General features: G+C 39.2%; 1 protein-coding gene across 1 annotated transcript in view; it reads left to right on the top strand.

Moving 5' to 3' along the window:
- LOC121517125 (MICOS complex subunit mic25a-like) overlaps nucleotides 1-22,423 on the top strand; it is a 142,026-nt gene that overhangs the window by 76,170 nt on the left and 43,433 nt on the right. Inside the window, exon 7 of the mRNA XM_041798659.1 lies at nucleotides 19,611-19,746. Within this exon, the coding sequence (XP_041654593.1) occupies nucleotides 19,611-19,746 (136 nt within the window). The remainder of the gene's footprint in view (nucleotides 1-19,610; nucleotides 19,747-22,423) is intronic.

The raw sequence follows: 22,423 nt of genomic DNA, 5'->3' as shown, positions 1-22,423 counted from the left end.
ATGTCGATGTGGCTCATATTGCTTTATTAAAGTAAGTGAATGTTAAAGTGGCAAAAAGGGTTAAAGTGGTAATAAAAAAGTTAAAGTGTCAAAAATGGGTGTAAAGGGGGGGAAAAAAGGGTAGAAAGTGGTAAAAATGGTTGTGAAATTACAAAAAATGAGTTACAAGTGGCAAAAAGGGGCAAAAACGTTCGTGAAAAGTGACTAAAATGGGCAAAAGCTGCAAAGAGTGGCAAAAATGGAGAAAAAGTAGCATGTAATGACAAAACGCAGCTTAAATGGGCAAAAAGTAGCAAAAGAAGGGACAAAATTGCAAACAGTAGGATAAAAGCTGCAAAAATGGATTTGAAGTGTCAACAAAAATGGGGAAATTGTAAATAAGGGCAATGGAAATATACAGACAAAAGAAAGGTTGACATTTAAGTTTGACAAGTAAAGCCAACTATACAAGTGTGGGAAACAAATTGATTAATGTGACTGGCAATAGGTAGCCTAATTTCTGAGGTCAAAGTTTCCCTTCTTTGAGGTTTTGTGGGAGAATAATATTTCAAATTAAGACACAAAACAACCACAAATCATCACAAAAGAGCCACATGTGGCTCAAGAGCAACAGGTTGAGTAACACTGGTTTAAAACATCATAGCATGTTGGCTACATGTAGCACAGGATGGCAGCGTTAATTTTAACAGATTTATCAATGAAGAGGCATGAAGATGAGGGAGACAGTCCCAGAGGAAAATTTTACTGCTCAAGGCTTTTTCGTCTTCATCTCATGAGACAAAGTCTTGATTCTCCTCCCAGCCTCTTTAAAGTTCCAGACATTTTTCATTAGTTTCTTTTTTGTTTCTCCTAAAATTCACTAGGAGCAATGGTTGAGCCTATAGCCAAATGAGTCTTATTTGAAACCCAAAGCAGATATCTTGGTTCTGTTTCATTGTCATCTCCAAAGGAGGAAATAATGAGACATAGAAAGACTATGAGGAGCCCATAAACCTCTTAATAAAGATTCACAACTTGACATCCATCCATTTTCTACACTGCTTAACCTGCTGGGGGTTGCCGGGGGGCTGGAGACTATCCTAGCAGTCATTGGGCGAGAGGCGGAGACCCGGAGAGAACCCACGCATTCACCGGTAGAACATACCTGTGATGAGACCATAGATGTAGAAGTTTACTCAGGCAGTCAGCTGATCAAAAAAAAATCTTCATTTAGACAGACAAGCTTTGATTAAATAAACTTAATGTCTTCTTAATAAGCTACCAGATATGTCAGATACAAACATGGAGCTGTCCACGCCCTTCAGGTGCTGATTCTGTGAGAGCGTGTTCCATCTTTTCTTGCTTAGTAGGTCTTCAAAAGAAGACTATAATCAAAATACTATGTAGAAAACAAAAATGTGGGTTGTTATTTGGATAAAAAAGACTTTCCCAAATGTTTTCGCTTGATAAGATCATGTATGCTCTGTTTTGTAAAACAAGGCTGATTGCTGGTCAGACTTTTGCCTTCCCAAATACCAGCCCCACCCACTGCCCATGACCACGGCCCATCTTTTTAATCAGTCTCGGTCTGGTTGTTTTGATCGGTGGTCAGCTTTCACAGCAGCACAATCAAACCAAACAGATTTGGTGTGAAAGCACCCTTAAATACAGAGTCACAGCCCAGTTCTGAATCTTACATCCTAAACATTTTAATGCAGTAGAATGACTGGATGCTGTTATCAGCAGCTCAGTGTTATGAAACTCCATTACAGCCAGATTTAAGCATTACCTTTATGATTTTTATCAGCGCGGATGTTAAAGACCAGGTGATCTTCCCTCTGGGTAATACTGTACTCTGATACTGCTAATCCTCTACACGTGCTTGGTGTGTTTATAATAAACAAGTCTTTCATCAGATAAGATAAAATGATCCAAGCCTTGTGTATGGTCCAACCTATATAACTGGTTATATACTGTTTTCATGCTTTTATGGAACAGATTAAATGCTCATTCATTCTGTAATCTTGTCTAACCCTGACCTACAGGGAACCAAATCATGTCACTTTAATGAGTGGATTAGGGTGTGAAGATAAGTAAGTCTGCTATGGGTGTGTACATTATATATGGGGTGTATTTCATATCAACCTGTATTCTAGTGGTAACAACATACTCAAACCATTCTAGGCAACGAAGAAGGCTGGGAAACCATGAAGAAGATCAGAGTTTACAAGTTTTACAAGAAAATTTGGAAAAAACCTTCAGATACTACCTCTTACTTTTAGTCTTTTTCTCAAGAAAACTTAAGTCTGGTCTGCTGCAGAGTGTTTGTTTTTTTAAACCAACCTCAGGAAAATAGCAACAACTAAAGCATAAAGTCCTGACTTTAAACAGAAAAGGAGTAAAATAAAGACTGAGGATTTTCCCAGGTCTCTGGTATGAAAATCCCTGATCAGAAAAGTCATATAAAACAGGTTAAAAAAAAATCAGTTTTAACTGATATTTTAATCTCAGACAAATTTCGCACCAAATCATAAATAAAAGCATCTTGGCCATAGGGTAGACATCGCAGTTTAGATTCATGTTCAATTGTCTGAGTTGATAAAATCCAGCCTGTAGAGAGCCGCGTACAAGTCTGCACTCTGAAAACATCCAAAAAAATGTACAGTATTCTTCCATTTTCTACCATTTTTCCTCAAACATTTGAATAATCAGTAGCAACTTCAGACTTTGGTTTTGTGTTATGAACTGTTGAAGTGAAGCTTCTTTCAGTGCAGAGCTGTAGAACAAAGCTACCGTAAAATATGACGTGAGCGACTCGAACCCCCCCCCAGCTCCAATGTCTGTGTCAGTCTGTATAAATATGTGTGGATATATGGCTGTAAATGTGTGTGCGTTTTGAGCTAATCCACAGTTTAATCCTTGAAGCAAAACAGTCTTTGGCTGCCGGCACTCTGAGGTTTGACAGAACCAGAGAGCATGCTGTCCTCTCTGAGAGAGAGAGAGAGAGAGAGAGGGAGAGCAACCTGTAGATCTCAGAAATGTCAAACTCAGTGCAGCATGATGAAACCTTCTTAAAAACTTTCCCTTCATTCGTTCTCTCTCAGTTTGCATTACTTTGTTTGCCTAAACATTCAGATTTGACAGTTATGTTAACCTCAGCCCAACACCCTGTTTTTGAAGGTTATTCTTTTCTTAAGATAATATGCTTTTCTGTATCAGACTGCCAGCAAGTGCCACTTTAGAGTACTTAAAAGTTTGAAACAAAGAACACAATGAAACAAACAAGAGATAAATCCATCCTAAAACAATTAAAAACACTTTCTATTGTCGTCAGTGTTATCTACATTTCCCAACAGCGCATTAGAAGACATACTTGCCTCGCACAAATAATGTGTGAGGCAAGTATGTTCGTGCATGGCCAAATGGTTAATTTGTTAAGCTAAGCCAAGATTTCTGAGTCTGTTAAACTAACTATCTATCACTTTTTTTAAACACAGGCTTGAAATATCAGGCTATAACGCTCAGAGTCCAACCGAATATGGGGGCGATGCTAACTCCCCACATGACATCATGCGGGGAAGATCAGCACAAATTTTCTGAAAGGTGGAGAAAGAGGTGGGGGGAGGGAATAGAGTTTTCTGGTACTTGAGGGGGTTGTGGACAGGCCAGAGGCACATATTTTTGTTAGAAAAGCCTGAAAAAGTGATTTTTGTATAATACTTATGTCCCCTTTGAGCTAGAATGAACCTCCCGCCACTAGAAGCCACTGTAGCATCAGTTACTGCCTTCCTGTCTGTGCTCTCCCCCGGTGCTTCACTGGATGTAAATATGAGAAGCTCAGCTGTAGCTTGTTGTTGGAGCAGCTCAGTTTGACAGTTTTTTAAGTAGTACATGAAAATAGTGGTATGTAGACTGTTGAGGGTTAAAGTCACGTATAACTACTCAACCAATGTGAAAAGAGGCCACATATAAAAGCACGACATTTATCTGCAAAGAGGAATGAAGGCTGGTGAGCTAGCTGCTAATGTTAGCCACGCTGTACATAGTATATCAGGACCACATCAAACCTGCTAACACGGTGACTCTGTGATTTGATTACTTTCTATTCTTCTTTTCAGTTTAACGCAATTTAAATGGGCATTAAGCCAAACGGGGGGAAATAGACACCTAGAAACATTGCTAATTAATCTTATTGCAAACAGTGTCAGGCTCTGCGTTTACATTGCCACATAAAAGGCTGCCATTATCTTGGCTTTGTTCACAGGACGTGACATGATTAATCTGACCACAGAACAGTTTTCCACTTTTCCTTAGTCCATTTTTAATGAGCTTTGGCCCAGCCAGGGTTGCAACAGTTCTGGATCGTGTTCACATATGGCTTCTTCTTTGAATGATGCAGCTTTAACTTGTTTTTGTGGTTTGTAAACTGTGTTGATTGACGGTGATTTCTGGGAGTGTTCCTGACAGTATCATGCCTGTTTTTAATGCAAGATCACGAGCATTCAGTATTGACCTTCATCTTTGTTCCTTGGCAGAGATTTCTCCAGATTCTCTGAATCTTCTGATGATATGGACTGTAGATGATGGGATATTCACAGCAGCTTAATTTTGTTGACTAAAACAATGGCTCAAAATGTTCATCGACAGCCTTTTATCTATGAGAAAGACTAGACTAAGACTAACCAAGAATAGAGCTTTGATGACTTAAACTGACCAAATTAAGTTTAGTGTTCATCAAGATGACTACAATGAGACTAAAATGTTATTTTTTTTTTTCGTCTGACATTTCTCGACTGTGGATAAATCTGTGAAAATACAATAAAGCTGTAGATATTGTGACCCTTAGCTGTAGAAAAGCAGGGACCCCAGGTTTGGCAGAGTGCATAGAACACACTACCAGATTTGGCACCAGATTTAGGCAAGAGAATAAATGCTTGGACTAAAAGTAAAGACTAAAATGTGAGGACTTTTTATGGACCAGCTAAAACTAAAAAGGGTAGAAATGACTAAAATGTGACTAAATCTAAACGGCATTTGATCTAAAGACTAAGACTGAGACTAAAATTAGCAGTCAGAATGAACACTGATTCAAAGTCTTCACAATTTTACATTGAGGAACATTTTTCTGAAATTGCTCCACAATTTTCAGGTGCAGTTTTTCGCAGATTGGAAAGATCTGTCCATTTTTACATCCAAAAGACTCTGCCTCTCTAAAATGCTCCATTCACTTTACTGATCTGTTGCCATTTAACCGTCATGTCAGTCAGACAACTCACATTTGATACGTTGTAAGCATTTATTTTAGATGCAAAATGCTACAAGTTTGACGCTAGGCTCCAACTTCATCAGTCTAAGTACATTTCATGTGCAGTTGTGATGATTTACAGTATATAACCCTTGTTGGAGTCTGCAGGTGGATGCTGGGGTGGTAGTGGACTTGTAAGAGCAGCAATGGCAAAGGCAGCAATGGCAGGAGAGGCAGAGAAAGATAATTTAGAAAGATGTTTTTGATACAATTTGACAATGACATACGTTGAGTATGAGTCAGTGTAGCTGGAGTTGACTGCCTGAAGTAGCTCACAGGCTTCGCTCCATTAGTTACAAAATACTTCTCCAGCTGCTTTTCATTAGTACCACTTACTTATTTGGCTTTTTGTTGCCCCGTCCCTATTTTTTTGGATGTGTTTCTGCCATCAAATCCAAAGTAAGCTAACATTGCATTCTGTTTTTATTTACATTACACACAGCACCCCAACTTTTTTGGGGTATTGTGGTTGTATTGTAAAAATATACTTCTTATTGGCCATGCTTTAAATTCCAAAGCAGTACTTCAGTTTTAGGTATCCCATCAGATGAAACCGCTTCATCTCTACTCCAGTCAGGCCAGGACTAGACAGCAGCAAAACTCGATTGAGCATGCAGCCCTTACCTTTTATACACCGGGTAAGATAACCTGAAGAAAACTACAACTTTTGACTGCTGAAGAACATTTATCCTCAATTATTGTACTTTAATTATTGTAATTTAATGAATTATTGTTCTTTAATGAAACTCAATCAACGGCCATGATTATTTACTGTCCCTGGAACAAACTCTACCAGGATTTTCTGTTAGAGGCAACCACAGGTTTACAGCTTTATGACTGGTTGGGCATCATGAGTGGTCAACTGTCACAAAAACGAGGGAGCCTTGTTACGATGGTCTTCAGCTGCAGTCCATAATGGAACAGACCAACCCTGAAGTTTAGAAAGAGATCCTTAACGTATCACAAGACAGTAAAGACATAAAACATTTGCTGCATTATGTGGCTGTGTAGTTGCAGAGAAAGTGAAGGAGACGCCAAAATGGAAACAGTTCTCTTCTCAGTCCAGACAGATTTTGTATAAAAGTGAGGGAGACAGCCTCTTCTTCAGTTGAAAGCAATAAAATGATAGAAGAACAAGACAGGCAAGGCAGATCCCCACGTCACGCCGCTCAGTTCAGTATTGGAGGCTTTTTAACAAGGCCAACTGTCTGTTGCAGTAGCAGTACAACTAGGCTTAATAGACGGCCTTTTTCAGATCCTCCCAGTCTGTGTACCAGCCTACGGATATCACTCAGTGATAACACTGACAAGCTCAAAGTTTCTAAAGACGACTACCAGGCAAGTTGTTTTTTGCTCTTAGAGAAAGTTGTGCTATAAGCTTGATGTGTAGTTCACTGAATTTAGAGTCCAGTCAGTAAACAGAGAAACCTGATTTGGTGTGTCAGAGAAGATCTGAAGTAAACTGTACTACAGCTGCCTTGCTTGTGAAGATCTTTTAATGTGTCACTGCTAAAAATGCATTGCGAACAAGGCCAGCTACCAAACTGAATGCTGCTTGGCTGAAGCTAATGGGATGCAAGCACTGAGGAGTTATCACCATTGAATGCAACAACAAGATATTTGTGTGAGGCATTTTTAGCAGAAATATCATTATATCTTCTCCAAGTCATTAACCATTAATCATAGTTTTCCCAATCCCCACCCAACGGGATTTGGAGAAGTTGTACCTTTACCACCCTCTGGTTCATTTTTTGTTAAGCCCACCTTAATGACAGTCACCACCTTAGTGGGGAGCATTGAAGCAACCATGAATCATTCCACTTAGCATAACTCTGCATTATTTGTCCATCACCCTTCTCCACCCTCTCTTCTGTCATCACAGTTCTGGGTTTCTGCTCATTCTGAGTCTTGAGGCGTTTTCCCATGGGAGACATTCGTATCACAGGGTGCCTGAGCGAGATTGCCCCCCTTGCCCTCTCTCCCCTGCTGGCCTGCTTTCACATGAGTAACATCAGTCCATGCCAGAGCACTCTTGCCTGTGTGTTTTGTCCAACACAGTGGGTGGGGTTATGTGCGTTGGTTTGCAAATCCAACAAGAAGAAGAGACAACGACCCACTTGGGTAGACATTTGTTCATGCTTTATGCAGACCATGGAGCCAATCCTTCAGGCAACTGTGTATGTTTTTACTATTTTGAAGTAGAGCTGGGCAATTAATCCAAATTTAGATTAAATCTCAATATTGCCTGCAGAAATGTTCAAATCACAGAAGGTGCATTTTAAGTTTCTGCCACGTTTGGGATAATAGGACATGATACGTCTAAAAACCCAGCCTTGTCTTAGAACAGGAATTAGTCTACCAAAAATGATGTCTACAAATCTCCTGAAGGTCTTTCTGTAGAAAATAAAGCACTGGTTTGGTTTTTGAGCGCATGTTTTTTCTGTGTGTTGGCCAGTTGTTGGAGGAAATGGTTTCAGTCATTGAGAGAGGGATGGGGGTCACTGTTCTTGTTATTTTTAATGGCAGACCACAAGGACTTTTTAAGAGCAAGCATCACCAAAATTTCCACTAGAAGTTCTGCATGTCCTGGAAATGTCCTTTTCCATGCCCACACAAACGTCCCCTACCATTTAAAAAAAATTACCTAAAATTAGGGCTGGGAAATTAATTGCAAATTAGATTAAATCGCAGTATGGCCTGCAGCAATTTTCAAATCGCAGAAGTTGCAATATTTCTTTAACTAGTAATGTATCAAAATACCAGTTTGATAAATCAATTTTTTGCAGTGGCAGAGATTTTATACAAATTATGCAAACATTCAAGTGTCAGTTTTTTATAATGGTTTGCAAAGAATCCTTCTTTTTGTGTTTTATGTGTGTTTTTCTTATTCAAAATGAGTGACATAAAAATGATAATGCCCTTAAACAAAGCAAATGACATCACATTTGCAATATCAGTAAAAATAGTTAGCTCATTCTATCTAAAACTAATGAAGCCTAGCGTTACTTCATGAAAGTCATACTCAAGTCATACAGTTGCGATCAGCTGGTAGCCAGCATCACCTCCTCCACCCCAGCCGCCCCCTTTACAGCTTAAAACTTGTTGCACCCCCACATTCAGGGAATAATTTTGTTGTTTTCAATAGACATGGTCTTATTTATGGAATTATTTTTTGCTTTAATTTGTCGAAAAATAAATAAGGTTAACCAAAGAATAATCATGTATTAAATTGCAACTGGGGGAAAAAATTGCAGTTTGATTATTTTTGCAAATTGTTCAGCCCTACCTAGAATCACTGTGAAAATTCTTACACATATTTGTAAGGTGTGCAGTAAAAAAGTCCCCTTAAATGTCTTTCAGTTAAACTTTTTCATAAACCCAACACATTTCAATAAAAATATCCCCAAAGCACATTCCCCCTAACATTTCAAATTCCCCAAAATTTACAAATACAGATCCCCCAAATTCCATGAAAATGACAGAAACATGCAAAAAATTTCCACAATTTCCAAAAGATTTGGGAAATATGGGGAAATTTTTAAATGACACTGTTTCACCAAAAATCCCAAATAAATTTTTATAAAGTTTTTAGAAAATCTCAATTTTTTTCATGGAAATAACTAAAAATTACTTCCCCTAACAATACAAACATTTTCCCCAAACTTCACGGAGGACACAAAGAAATTTACCAATATTCCCTGAAAATATCAAGTGAATTTTCCCAACATTTCAAGCAAATTACATGATATCAGTGGACATTCTGGACATCTCAAAAATTCCTATAGCAGAAATTAGTACTATGCGTAAGGAGACGGTCGGTGAAAGCTGATGTGAGAACATGGAAGCCATTCAGGGACATTCCTTGCAAGCAAACTGGCATGGGCAGTGGGTAACAGACACTACATTTCTACACAAATTAGGACATGTGTCACACTGGTTTATCTTTGCTTGTTTGAAAGTATGAAAGCTTCCACTTACACAAAGTATTGGCATGAAGACACAGACCGTCTTCACTGTGTTGGATGCTGCTGCTTAGTTCGTCTTATTCATGCCGGCCTTTTTACATCACATTCCGCCCCCTTAGACCCCGCCCTCCTGTTTGTGAGGTGCAAGTGTCATCAGGCAAGTGAGGATGACTTTAGGCTAGGCAGTCCTGAAACTGTGTAGTATTTTCAAGATGCATTTGTGAAAAAAAGCTTTAAAAATCTTGTAAGCCATGTAAATTGTTGAGAAAGTATGGCCCCCATATTCAATGTTTATGAGAGACAAAGTGAAAGCGATATACAAGTACATAGAGGAGCCTCTCTTCCTGGATGCAGTTGTGAGAGGGATGGAGAGATGCGAGAGGATGAGTGAAGGAGTGTGGAGATACAAGATAGTTGAGAAGAGGATGTGTGCCTCAGTCAATTGAAAAGCTGTCAGGGTACAGGTGCATACAAGCTACAAGCAAGAGATAAGAGGCAACTCTGTCTCCATGGCTGTTTTCCTCTTCACCTCTCCTGCCCTCTTTCTCTTTTCTCTCCTGTTATCCTCTCTCGGCTTCTCTTTACCTCTCCAGCACACCAGTATTAATCAAACTGGTAATGTTGAAGCAGCGTGTTCAGTAATTCTGACTCTCTGACATGTCAAATGCTATTTCCTACCTCAACAGATAAGGATGGACCTGTTTACCTCACGCTTTCTCTCATTCTCCCAACAGAGCTTTAAGGTTATTTAGGGCAGGAGAGAATCATCTCGTTTTCTTCTCGTTACACCTGGGATTAAACACCGCCACTAATTATAGCACCTTACCCGTTCCAGCAAATTCTATTAGTGTTGCAAAACATTAAATATGATAATAAATGTGCATTTATTTCTTGTCATGAGTCATGTGAAAGCTTTAAAGAGACAGTGTTGGACTTGATATATTTGAATTATTGTTACTCTTGGACTGAGTCTTTAATTTCCACAGGGTTCATCTATGTGCTGATGTTCTGTCCATGCCATGCACACCCGAGTTATTTGCCTCCTTTCTTACCAAGCCTTCGTCTTCCAAAACCCTTATCACTCAGCTCTGCTCGCCTGGAAATGCACATTTAAGTATGAGCAGCTCCTGAATGTGTTGAGCTGAACAGGGCAGTTGGTCAGTTTCAAAAGCAAAACACCATATACAGACTTCCAGTCGTATATCCTGTTCATACATATCAACGTTACTTCAAAACAGGAAGTGAAGAGCAGACAAATTACAGTGGACACAGATCTTTCCCTTTAGGTCCAACAGATCATTTAATATGATTATATTTTTTATTTCTGATTTATCTGTGCAATTCATCTCTTTCTGTCCCACTATGATATTCCATTATTTGCATTTGAAAAGGTTTTTTTTTGTTTGTTTGTTTTGATTTTGTTTTGTACTGTCTTAAACTTAGGGTAATTGACTTCCTGTTTGGAAACTTGTCTGCTTTTATTTTGAAGAGGTTAAGGAACATTAGGTAGTTTATAACAACATAAACCTAATTAAGGAAAAAGGAACTTTTTATGGATTGAGGTCAGGTCAGGTATGGGAGTACATGCCAGTTCGGCACCTCGCCATGTCAACCTTGGGCCTGTACTGTTCTAGCCTCCTGATGGCCATCATCCCAGCATGCACCAAGCCCCCATGCCCCATTCCTCCAGATATCCTCCCAGGTGGTATCTTCTGTTTTTTTTTCTGATACCGGTGCTAAATCGATACTTTCTGTATGATGCTGGTGCCTAAACCGTTCCGGAGTCACTACTTTTGAAAGAAAAAAGGGTGCTGAGAGTCAACAGAAGATTGTCTGAGTATTGTAAATGATTCGCTGAAATATCTTAAAAGATGCAAGTAAAACATAAGATAAGAAATTTAAACGGGTGTATTTTCTTTAAGAGGCTCAAAAGAAATTTACTGGCGTTGTGTACGAGATGAACATCTAAGTAAATGTGAGAGTCTGTTTGATTAGTTCCTTGGTTGGAAAATGCAGGCAAAGCAGAGACATTACTCCAGACAGGAAAACAATTCAAAGACATCCATACTCTGGTGAAATAAAGTAAGTGCATGTGAATCACACAAATTCCATTATGTATTTTATGCCTTTTATTTAGAGTGATGGGGGTAGTATTGGGGTGGAGGAGTACTGAAATAAAGTATCGATATCTGTGTTGTTATTCAGTCTGGTAGGTGTTTGATGTGTTGCTACCAGATTCTGATACTCATCCCTAATCCAGCGTCTGGTCCGCCCACCGGCTCCTGTGCAAAAATGCAGCTGCCATTTGAATCCCCACGCTCCTGAGCACGTCTGCATTAGACACACGTCTTGCCAACGATACCCAAAAATGTGCCAAAGAGAAGTCGTCACAAAGGAGTCCAGTCGCCACCTCCGGCCATGAGTCAGCATCCAGACCTCACAAGAGTATAGTAAGGCTAGGAGGACCAAGGACCAATAGACTCTGACTTTGGTCCGCATGCTAAGATACCAGGAATGCCACTGTCTTGGTCAGCGAACCCAACACCTCACAATCAGTGAACTGAATGTGGATTGGATTATGCTGCTATGGTAGATGAACTGCTCTACAACTTCCATGCTGTTACCATTGACAGACACAGATTCAATGGCAATCCTCAAATGCCCGGATCTTTGTTTTGGCTCAGGAGACATGCATCCTCAACTCTTCAGCCTCCTTGGTCAGCAAGTTAAGATCCCTCACAAGGACATCTACAGTCTCTGCAAGGATCACAGCATCATCAGTGATGTCCAGATCAGTGATCCCAACAGATACTCCACAGTTTATTGCCCCTGTTACCCACCCCATCATCCAGTCCATACAGGTACTGAAGAGTGTAGGGGCTAAGACACGCCGCTACCTCTCCCCAGAATCAACTGGGAAGAAGTCAGAGGTGGAGCCACCACACGTCACAGCACTCTCTGAACCGGAATATAGGGTAGAGATCAGCTGGGTGAGCGAACACGGGATACCTAACGTGCCAGGATAGGGTCTATGGTAGACCTCTTAGGTGTAAAGCCCAACTGTTCAGGCTGCAGCAGGTCATGGATCCTGATCAGCAGTATTGCGGTAAAATGATGTCTAATTATCTGCTGACACTATAAAATATCGTCCTATCCCACTCACCGATTTTAAGAGTTCAAAGAGATGAATATCAGAAGACTAAATATAGGTGACTTTGCTGATGCCTGATCTGAAGTACAACTAGAATTAAGCTACTTAATGTATAAACAAAGAAGTTCTTGCATTTTTTACAAACTGCTTGTGGATATAAGGGTACCATGTTTCACTGCCATGTTTATAAAGTAGACCAGGATGGCTGGTTAAATTCTCTGACTCCACTGCTAACTGCAACTAAATCCTACATATCAGTCCTTTGCTGCTTAGCTTTAATTAGCATGAAGACTGAGGGTGCCTGGAAAGTCAGAACGTCCTCTAATGAGATTCAGAGGTTTTGGAAGGCAGTGTTTTTCCAGCTTTGAACAGAGCAAGGCTTGTATTTTCCCAGATTCTTCATTTATATATTTTAAACTACGCTAATCCCCTGCTGACTCTAATCACATATATTTAAAGGCACAGATGCAAATAAGCGTATTACCTAAAATATTGAGCAAGTAAGCTTTCATCTTTGAACATCAAATGCAGCATTTAATTCAGCCTGTCAGAGTTTATACCTGAATCTCCTGTGCAAAAGAAAAACACAAGTCAAGAAATGTGGAAGTTATAGTGAGACAAGGGAGAGGGAATGTCAAACATAATGTTAATCTTTACTGTGAAGGCCCAAGTGTTTCAGGGCTCAGGGAGCAGAGGTATAAAGATAGACCAAACTCCTCACTTTAAGAAGAGACTTCATGACATGTACTGTACTATAGACCACTGGTTCCCAACCTGGGGTCCGGGACCCACCAAGAAGGGGGCCAGATATCTTAGGGGGCTTGGGAGGTTTTGTCTGCTCTGATGCTACCAAAATTAGATTTGCAAATATTGACTAAAACCATGATAAAGCAGTTATGAAGTAGTTTATACAAAGGTCTTTTGATAAGAAAAGCATGCATGGACCTTTTTAGGGTTTTTTCAGTGAAACTATTCAAATCTATGTTGATTTTTGGCAGCAGTGTGTCACTTTTTATTCTCTCTTGGGTCCTGGTGGGGCGCCAATGAAAAATGGTTGGGAAACACTGCTAAATCGTGAAAAAAGGTACAGTGATTAGAAACAACAGAGAATGCAGATAACCCTAGACCTTGCCCGTCGTTTGTTGTATGCAGCACAAACTCCAAAAAAGTTGGGATGCTGTTTTAAAGTGAGGAGACCTGTGGAGTTTAGCAGCTCAACAGTCTTGAGTCTTCTTTGACAGATTTTTTTCTATGATACTCCAAATGTTTTCTATTGGTTAGAGGTCCTGACTGCAGGCAGGCCAGTTCAGCACTTTTCTATTGTGAAGCCATGCTGTTTGTGATGATGTGGTTTAGCTTTGTCTTGCTGAAATATGCAAAGTATTCCCTGAAAGACATGTTGTCTGGATGGAATCAAATGTTGCTTTAAAACCTCTCTCTACTTTTCAGCATTGACAGTTCCTTTCCAGATGTGTCAGCTGCCCACGCCATAGGCACTAATGCGACCCCGTACCATCAGAGATGCAGGCTTTAGAACTGTGTGCTGATAACAAGCTGGATGGTGCCTCTCCTTTTTAGTCTGCAGGACCCTGTTACTGCCAAATAGAAAACAGTTTTCCATTTTGCTTCAGTTCCTTTTAAATGAGCTTTGGCACAGAGAAGACTGGCATTTCTGGTCACATATGCCTTCTTTTACATGATACAGTGCCGTGAAAAAGTATTTGCCCCCTTTCTGATGATGAGTTTTTTGCATATTTATCACACTTAAATGTTTCAGATCATCAAAACAATTTTTGTATTTCACAAAGACAACCCAAGTAAATACAAAAGGCAGTTTCTAAATGATTATTAAGTATTTTAAGGGGGAAAATAAGTCCAAACCTATCTGACCCTGTGTGAAAAAATAATTGCCCCCTGAACATAATAACTGGTTGTGCCACCCTTGGCAGCAATAACTGAAATCAAGCATTTGTGATAACTGGTGACGAGTCTTTCGCATCGCTGTGGAGGAATTTTGACCCACTCTTCTTCACAGAAATGCTTTAATCCATATTGGAGGGTTTTCCAGCATGAACCGCCCGTTTAAGGTCACACCACAGGTTGCTGTTTGGTTGCTGTCATTCCCAATCACTTCCACTTTGTTATAATACTGCTGACAGTTGACTGTGGAATATTTAGGAGCGAGGAAATTTCACGACTGGACTTGTTGCACTATCACAGTACCACGCTGGAATTCACTGAGCTCCAGAGAGCGACCCATTCTTTCACAAATGTTTGTAGAAACAGTCTGCATGCCTAGATGCTTGATTTTATACACCTGTGGCCATGGAAGTGATTGGAACACCTGATTTCAATTCAGCAACAATATACTGGTATCTGTGCATCCCTAGGTAAAATCATGGTCGCTGTACACCAATTCCACATCTGTGTTTAAACAAGCTCAACACTGACAGTTTGAAATATTTCAAACCAACGTTGAACTTTACAGCTTGAAACAAGCATTATTGCAAAAAGGAGGGGACAAACTATATTAAACATGTAATGCAGCATACATCCCGGTGTGATGGTGCACATGTGCACTTAGACTAACGTATTGTAGTCCTGAAGTCAGTCGCATAAATGGATTCTCTTTAGTTTTCCCTCTTGGCGCTCCTTCCTGTGAGATGCTAACAAGATTTTCTAATTAGTTGCCTAAAACACTGAGCAGATACCAACACTTTGTAGTTGACAAGATGGAAATAAAATGGTATGCAGGACAAACAATGCTTCATGTAAAGCCAAGGCTATTAAGGAAGGAAACATCAGTGTAACTCAGAGAGAAGCGTGGTTTAGGGCCGATAAAAGCATCTTCCTTATCAGTCTCGTAGCTTTGCCAGAGGCTTTTGTAGTCGCTGGGCTTGTGTCTTTTCCATTTTCCAATTTCTCTCCTTTCATTTCTCCTCCTCTCTTTGTCTCGGTAAGCTGGTCTGCGTGCTCCACAAGTCTGAGGCCTCAGTGTTCAGAGCGCCTCCGCCTTCTCTGGCGGAGATTAAAAATAATGGGCAGCACCATTAATTAAGCAACTAATCTAACTGTTTATGTTTTGTCATATTTACCGCTCACGGGTGCGTGAAAAGTCCCCAAAAACGCCTGCTGAAATACCTCTGCAGCACCAGAAGCTTTAAAAACAACAACATCCCAGTACATGGCTCAACGGGCTGTCGGAGATGCTGCTTTTCCTCATTTCAGCTTAAAAAATCAAGGCCCCCCTTCCCCTGCTTCTTCCTCTTTTTTTTATTTATTTATTTTGTAAGCGGCTCAGTTAATATTGTTGATTTAAAACCTCACCTTCAATTTGTTGTAGCATGTGGACAGAGCTTTAGCTTTCGCTGTGGCTGAGCCAATTTTCTGCTTCAAGCGCCTTTAATAAACCACGCAGCGCTATCAGGAGGCTTTGGCTTCTCTGATGAAGGCCATTTATTTCAAATTAAAGGAGAGTTCCTTATCTACTGCGGCCTCAAACGGAGAGTGAGATAAAGATGGCGCGCCTTGGTGTCGTCCTCTCTGTGTTGTTAATGTGATGAGAGAAAAAGAAGCAGTTTGAGACAAAAGTAGACAGATTAAAGAGCCAAGATAAACTATTAGAGGTAGTGTGGGGGGAGCGGAGTAATCTGATTGGCTGTCATCATTTTAAAATAGTCAGGTGATTGAGAACCGTCTTTTATCTTAATTCCTTTTTATGTTTTTCTCTCCGCCTCTGTTCATTTTCCCCTTTAACCTCGTCACCCAGTCTCAGATAAACTCCCCGATACCGCTGCTGATGATGAATGATACGTGTGTGTGTGTGTGTGTGTGTGTGTCGACGCTGATATGCTGTAATTGAAACGCTGAGGTCAGCTCTCCTCCGTGAATCAAAGCCAAAAAGAGCCTTTAATTTGGCTTTCAATTAAATCTGGTGTTAAACGCTCCTCACAGAGGAAGCGGGTTACAGCGTAGCAGTTAGCAACACGTGTGTGTGTGTGATCAGTGTTTACAGTGTACTACAAAGTGTGTGTGGGAGTGTACATTAGTGCATGTGTCTCCCCATACCTGCGTGGGCGTTCTTAACTGGCTTGTCTCCGCTTCAATCAGTCAGAATCCATTACAGCGAGGCACTGAGGCAGCAGGCCTGTCATAGTTAACAATCATACAGATAGACAGGCAAAGACCAATTATAATACAGCCCACATATCAAATTAAGCATGGCTGATTCAATCTCTCAAAGCACACTTTTCTGCTGTATTTGATCAGAATGATCCTACCCACTCAATTAAATGTGATTTAGCACTAATTGCTTGATTTGCAGTCAAGCGCGCTCTTTGCACACCATTGGTTGTTGAACAGGTTGCAGTAAGTGAAGTTCGGAATTGTTCTTAGGTTTTTCTTGCCTCATTTCAGCAGTCCATTACTTATTCCTGCAGGTTTTTTTCATCATTTACAGAGAGAAAAAGTAATTCTGCATGAAGTTACCTCTACCAGCAACATGAAACTTATTTTTTAAAATAACATATTTAGACAAGAAAAAATAAGTTTTGTTTTGTTTTTTTCATATTTCATGTTGGGACATTCTGTATAACACTGAACATAATTAATGACCCTAATATTTAAAATAAAATCTCTCCACGCATGACAGGAAGCCTGTTTGCATGAACTTTGATGCAGCTTTGATTAGAGCTGCACAATTAATTGAATTGTAATTGCAATCATGATTTTGATCCAGTGTTAATTTTGGCAGCTATTTTTTTTTTTGTTTAAGATTTATTTTTTGGCTTTTTGGCCTCTATTCCATAGAGGAGAGGATAGAGTCAGTAACGGGAGAGAGTGGGGAGAGACATGCTGTAAAGGGCCACGGGCCAGATTCAAACCCAGGCCACCTGCGTACATGAGTAGCGCCCTAGACCGCCAGGCGAAATGTGCGCCCCATTGCCAGCTATTTTAATTTTTGTCTTAGTCTGTTAATGATGCTTGTAACTGGATGTCTCAGAATTTTCTCAGTCTCATCCCAGATAAAACAGACATTCTTGTAATTGGCCCTGACCATTTTTGTAAGGAGGTCAGCCACTACATGGGACCCCTGGCCACCAATATCAAGTCCTCTGCTAAGAATCTTGGTGTTGTATTTGACAAGCTTTTCAACTCTCAGATTACTAAAGTAGAACAATCCTGCTTCTTTCAGCTTAGAAACATTGCAAAAATCAAACACATTTTAACAGCAAATCATACTGAATTAATCCACAGCCTGATTTTTTCCCAGTTAGATTACTGTAATTCTCTCTTCTCTGGCATCATTCAGTCCTCCATTTCATGTCTTCAGTCTGTACAAAACGCAGCAGCTAGGTTATTAACACACACTAGTCGTCATTCCCATATCACTCCAGTTCTTGCATCTCTTCATTGGCTTCCAGTTACTTTTAGGATCAATTTCAAAATTTATTATTAATCACATCCAAGGCCCTGCATGGGCTAGCTCCTACTATATGAACTACTGAGTCTCTATTTTAGCAGTCACCATCTTCGATCGTCTGATCAGGGTCTTCTAACAGTCCCTCGTTCAAATTTTAAATCCAGAGGTGATCGTGCATTTGCAGTGGCAGCTCATGAACTTTGGAACAATCTTTCTGGTAACATCAGGCCTGCTGAATCTGTAGTCTCTTTTAAAAAGCTGCTAAAAACTCATTTTTATAGATTAGCTTTTTTTATAATCTCTACTCTCTAATCTCTGTTTTAATTTTGTGTGTATGTACATGTGTTGCAATTGAACGTTCAGTATGTTGGTTGTGGTACTTATTAGGGGTATGTTTGTTATGTTTGTTAGCTTATCTGTCTGCCCCTTTTGGGTTTTGTGAAGCACTTTGTAGCTGTGTGTTTTAAAATGTGCTATATAAATGAAGTTATTATAAATGTTTTTAGTTTTAATTACATTTTATTCATTTCTACCTCTTTAAGTTTTAGTCGATGAAAACTTCAAAACATTTTTGTACTAGTTTTTAGTCCATTAAAAATTCTCACATGTTAGTCTTTAATTTTAGTCCAAGCATTTATTCTCTAGCCTAAATTAATTGCACAGTAGCATGTGAAACCTTAGGTTTCAGTCTAGCTCATTTCAAGTCCCAATTTAATATTTACCAGGTCTGAAAATGGAGGATTTCATCAAAATGTTTAAAATGCCTGTAGCATTTAGTGCTTTTATTTCTTTAAACTGGGACAAAAACTCAAGGATTTGGTCATTTTGTTTGCAGATAGTTGTACTTGAATGTTTTTGGCTTCCACCAGTTTTTGTTCTCATCCGATCTTTCCTATACAAGTTAGAGAATACAGTATATATACAAGTTATGTACATCTTCACTCAAGCAACAGGTTGTAGTAATCTCTTTGTCTTCCTGCTGTTTTTCCCATTTCAAAATAAAACGATTATTACTGGTGGAGTGAAATAACAAATTCAGTCAGGGGATATAGATGGGATGTCTACAGTTACTCCCTGATGCTCTAAATGAGTAATTAGAATTAATTAAAGATAAAAGATGTGTTTTTGCTAATGAAGCTCAGAAAAATTCTACTTGAATTAAGGAGAGTTGCAGCCATTAGAGTGCCGAGTATGTCAGCGTAAAAAGCTTAGACACAACTGCTAAAATTGTTCATTAAGATTCATTAATATAGTAAAGATCTGTCAGTTGCTAAGTAGATGAAAACATAAAGATAAAACTAAATTATTATTTTACAAATTTAACCAGGGGAACAGGATTGGATCCTGCAACAGGACAAACTTTCTCTTTTTGCTTTATTGCAGAAAACTGTGAGAAAAACGAGAACGGTTCATATAGGGAGCAAGGCAAGTCTAAATAAGTAACTGCACTTTAGGGACAAGTCAAACCAGCCCAGTAGTATCGGGCAAGATTTGGAGTAAACTTGCCTTTCAATCTGAAAAACACACAGATAATAAACTACACTTCCCTTTACAGCAGAGAGAAAAAGTGTAGATATCAGACCCATGGACTTGAGTAATCTGATCTCTTAAGATGTCGATGCTCATCGGTTTTTGAATTTCAGAGAATGTTTTTAAAGTTTTCGGTCTACTGTTTTTTCTCCAGGCTCAGGAGTGAAATGTGAGTGATAAAGACTAACTAGGTGTATTTTTCCACTCCCATCAATAATTCCATCTGTCTGTCTGTATCTCTGTGTTTATCTCTTGCAGGTATCGCAGCACAGACCCAGTGTGTACCGGCCTGCAGGCTCAGATTTTATCCTGTTACAGAGTCAACAGGGATCAGACCTTAAAGTGTTCAGACCTGGCCAAAGAGTACATGCAGTGCATCGATGCTGCAAAGAAGGTGAGAACTTGCTTCAGATTTTAAGAGAAAGGAATGTGAAGTATCGGTGGGGAAATCAGACAAGTTTCTGTATTTTAAAAGGACATTTGTCCTTGTTAGATTGATGTCATTGTCTCTGAATAGATGTTGTCCAAAGAAACACACCACAGCAGGTTTCTTAATTTAAGGAATTTAAAAAAATGAATTAAATATGTGCTGTCATTTTTGTTCCTTTGGTAGTGATGTTAAAAAATTGCATCATACTTCCGCCCACATCTGTCCAGTTGTTTATGCTTTGAGCTAGATGACAGTACTTCCTTTATGTTCTCTTCAGCAGTTGCTTTTTCACACCAATAGTTGGTTTGATCAGGTCCAAATCATGGAGCAATTTGTTTAATATTTGTATAATAACCCCAAGTTCGGTCAGGGTTCACACTGGAACATTTATAAGCAGACCAAAATGTGTGATATGTGATAAAAAAAATAAATAAATAAAAAAAAAAGCTGTATAATTTTGCAGTTTATGAGCACATATGCAAAGTAAATTGTTTTGCAACTTTGTTGCTTCGACCCCAGACAAATACAGATGAAATAAATAATTCTAACCAAACCAGGTACATGAACAGGAACAACTTTAGGCCAGCCTATAGCAACATAAAGAACGAAACAAACAGGCCTGACAATAACGGCCTACTCAAGTAGCCTTCATGCATTCACTATCATGTGACAACCAACCCCAACTGGAATTTCTTGGCAGCAGCAAGGCTAACAACCATAACTAGTAGGCTAGCTAAGAACAATCTAAACCAATGGTACTCAACCTTATTCTACCAAAGAGCCACATTGTCTTGAAAATACTTTTCCGAGAGCCACAGTCCAAAACGGGGATGTCAGGTAGATCATAGATGAGTTAATCCATAGTTGAAGTGAAATAAAACAGTGAAATGGTGGATAATTGTGAGCTTTAATGGGATGCAATAGGGTACAAAAAATGTCTGTATAGTGTCAGAAGAAACAATATGTCACTGATACTGAGCATATATTTATCTTATTTATCACTGACATTGGGCCACAATCTTGTGTCTCAAATTTCCATGACTTAATTTTTTTTATAAATCGATGCAATTGTTCACCCTTTTCATCTGTCAGTGGGTTTTAACCAATTTTAAAGCAATAAAATATGTCAAAAGAGGCGCTTTTTATTCCCTGAAGTGTGGTGATTTCGAAGTCTTTGACCTTACACCAGAGTTATGCGAGTTCCTTCTGGCCTAAAGAGTTTTTAAGATATTAGAATGAGCGGAGTTTGAGTTATGAGATGCCTTCAAAGAGCTGATGAATTATGGTGGGCTATTTGGGTATTTATATCTCACATTGGGACATTTACTGTAGTTCTGTGGCTTTATTAACATAAAAGAGATGCTTTCTTATTTGTTTTCCACTTCTTAATTCTTTAGCTTAAAGGGGGAGGGGCCTGATGTTGTTCTTTGCCTTGGGCCTCCAAATGACTAAAACCGGCCCTGCCTCACACCTGCGGCTCTACCAGATATATCGTTCGGTCCCGCCTCATTTTGGAGCATTAGTTTTATATCTCTGATCTTTTGACAGTATTTATTATCAGTAGTACTTTAAAGATCAAACAAAACCCCCACGTTTGGACAAGTTTCCCTGATATTACATTATCACAACATGTGATCTGTGTGTGTTATGCTCATTGATGATGGCGTGCATCGGCATAATCAGCATAAAATATGAGTGTGAGAGCGCATCGGCAGGAAGTGACTGGAGAAATTTGAACACAAGACAGCACAGCTCAATGAATGAACTTACTGAAGAGACACAACACCAGCGGACTTTCTCTGCTCTCTTCTCTTACACACACTCCTCCGTCGAGTGTGACTGACAGTAATAATATACGGATTAAAAAAATATAGGTTTCAGTTTGGTAGTTTAAGCCTGTCTTCTTTGTGTGGGTAACAGAATTATTGACGTGACTTATAACCAGTCTTTACTAATGATAGTATTTACCTTCAAAAAGATTTTTAGGTTTTTTTTTTCCTCAAGTAAGCCATAAAAGAGCCACGACTGGTCACTAAAGAGTCACATGTGGCTTGAGAGCCACGGGTTGAGTATCACTGCTCTAAACTATAGCTTTCCTTTCACACTTTTCAACGATAACAGTTTAATAATAAGATTTAATAAAATTTAAAGATATAATAAGTGTGACATCCTACCCATGTGACAACCAACCTGCTAAAGTTAGATTTGCTTCTTTAACTTCAGAAGTTATAACTTTTAACCTTATTTCAGAAATCTTCTTTTGTGTCGTTGTATTTTTAAGTCAATTGATTTTTTGTTGTTTACCAAAATGTTATCTGGTGGAAATTTCCATTATGTATTGGAATAAAGCTAATAGACAGTTTATGAGGGTTTTTTCCATCAGTTGATTCTATTTCATCACTGCTGTTTAAAACCTTAAGAGTGGGTGTTAATCAGCTTTGTTCAATGAATTGCAAGAGACAACTTTTGAAACTGCACCACTGCACTCTACAAATGGGCATGGATGAAAACATCCTGAAACTGCTTTCAGGTTTAAATGGAAAAGACTTTAAGGGCAATGCTACATATGAAAAGATGTGAGATGAACAATGCAATCATTAGGTGTTGCTACCCAGAGTTCATTGCACAAAAACAGGAGCCT

The sequence above is a fragment of the Cheilinus undulatus genome, linkage group 11, assembly GCF_018320785.1.
Source record: "Cheilinus undulatus linkage group 11, ASM1832078v1, whole genome shotgun sequence".
NCBI classification, from domain to species: Eukaryota; Metazoa; Chordata; class Actinopteri; order Labriformes; family Labridae; genus Cheilinus; species Cheilinus undulatus.
The sequence above is the reverse complement of the archived record's forward strand: the minus strand, read 5'-3'. Positions and strand labels throughout refer to the sequence as shown.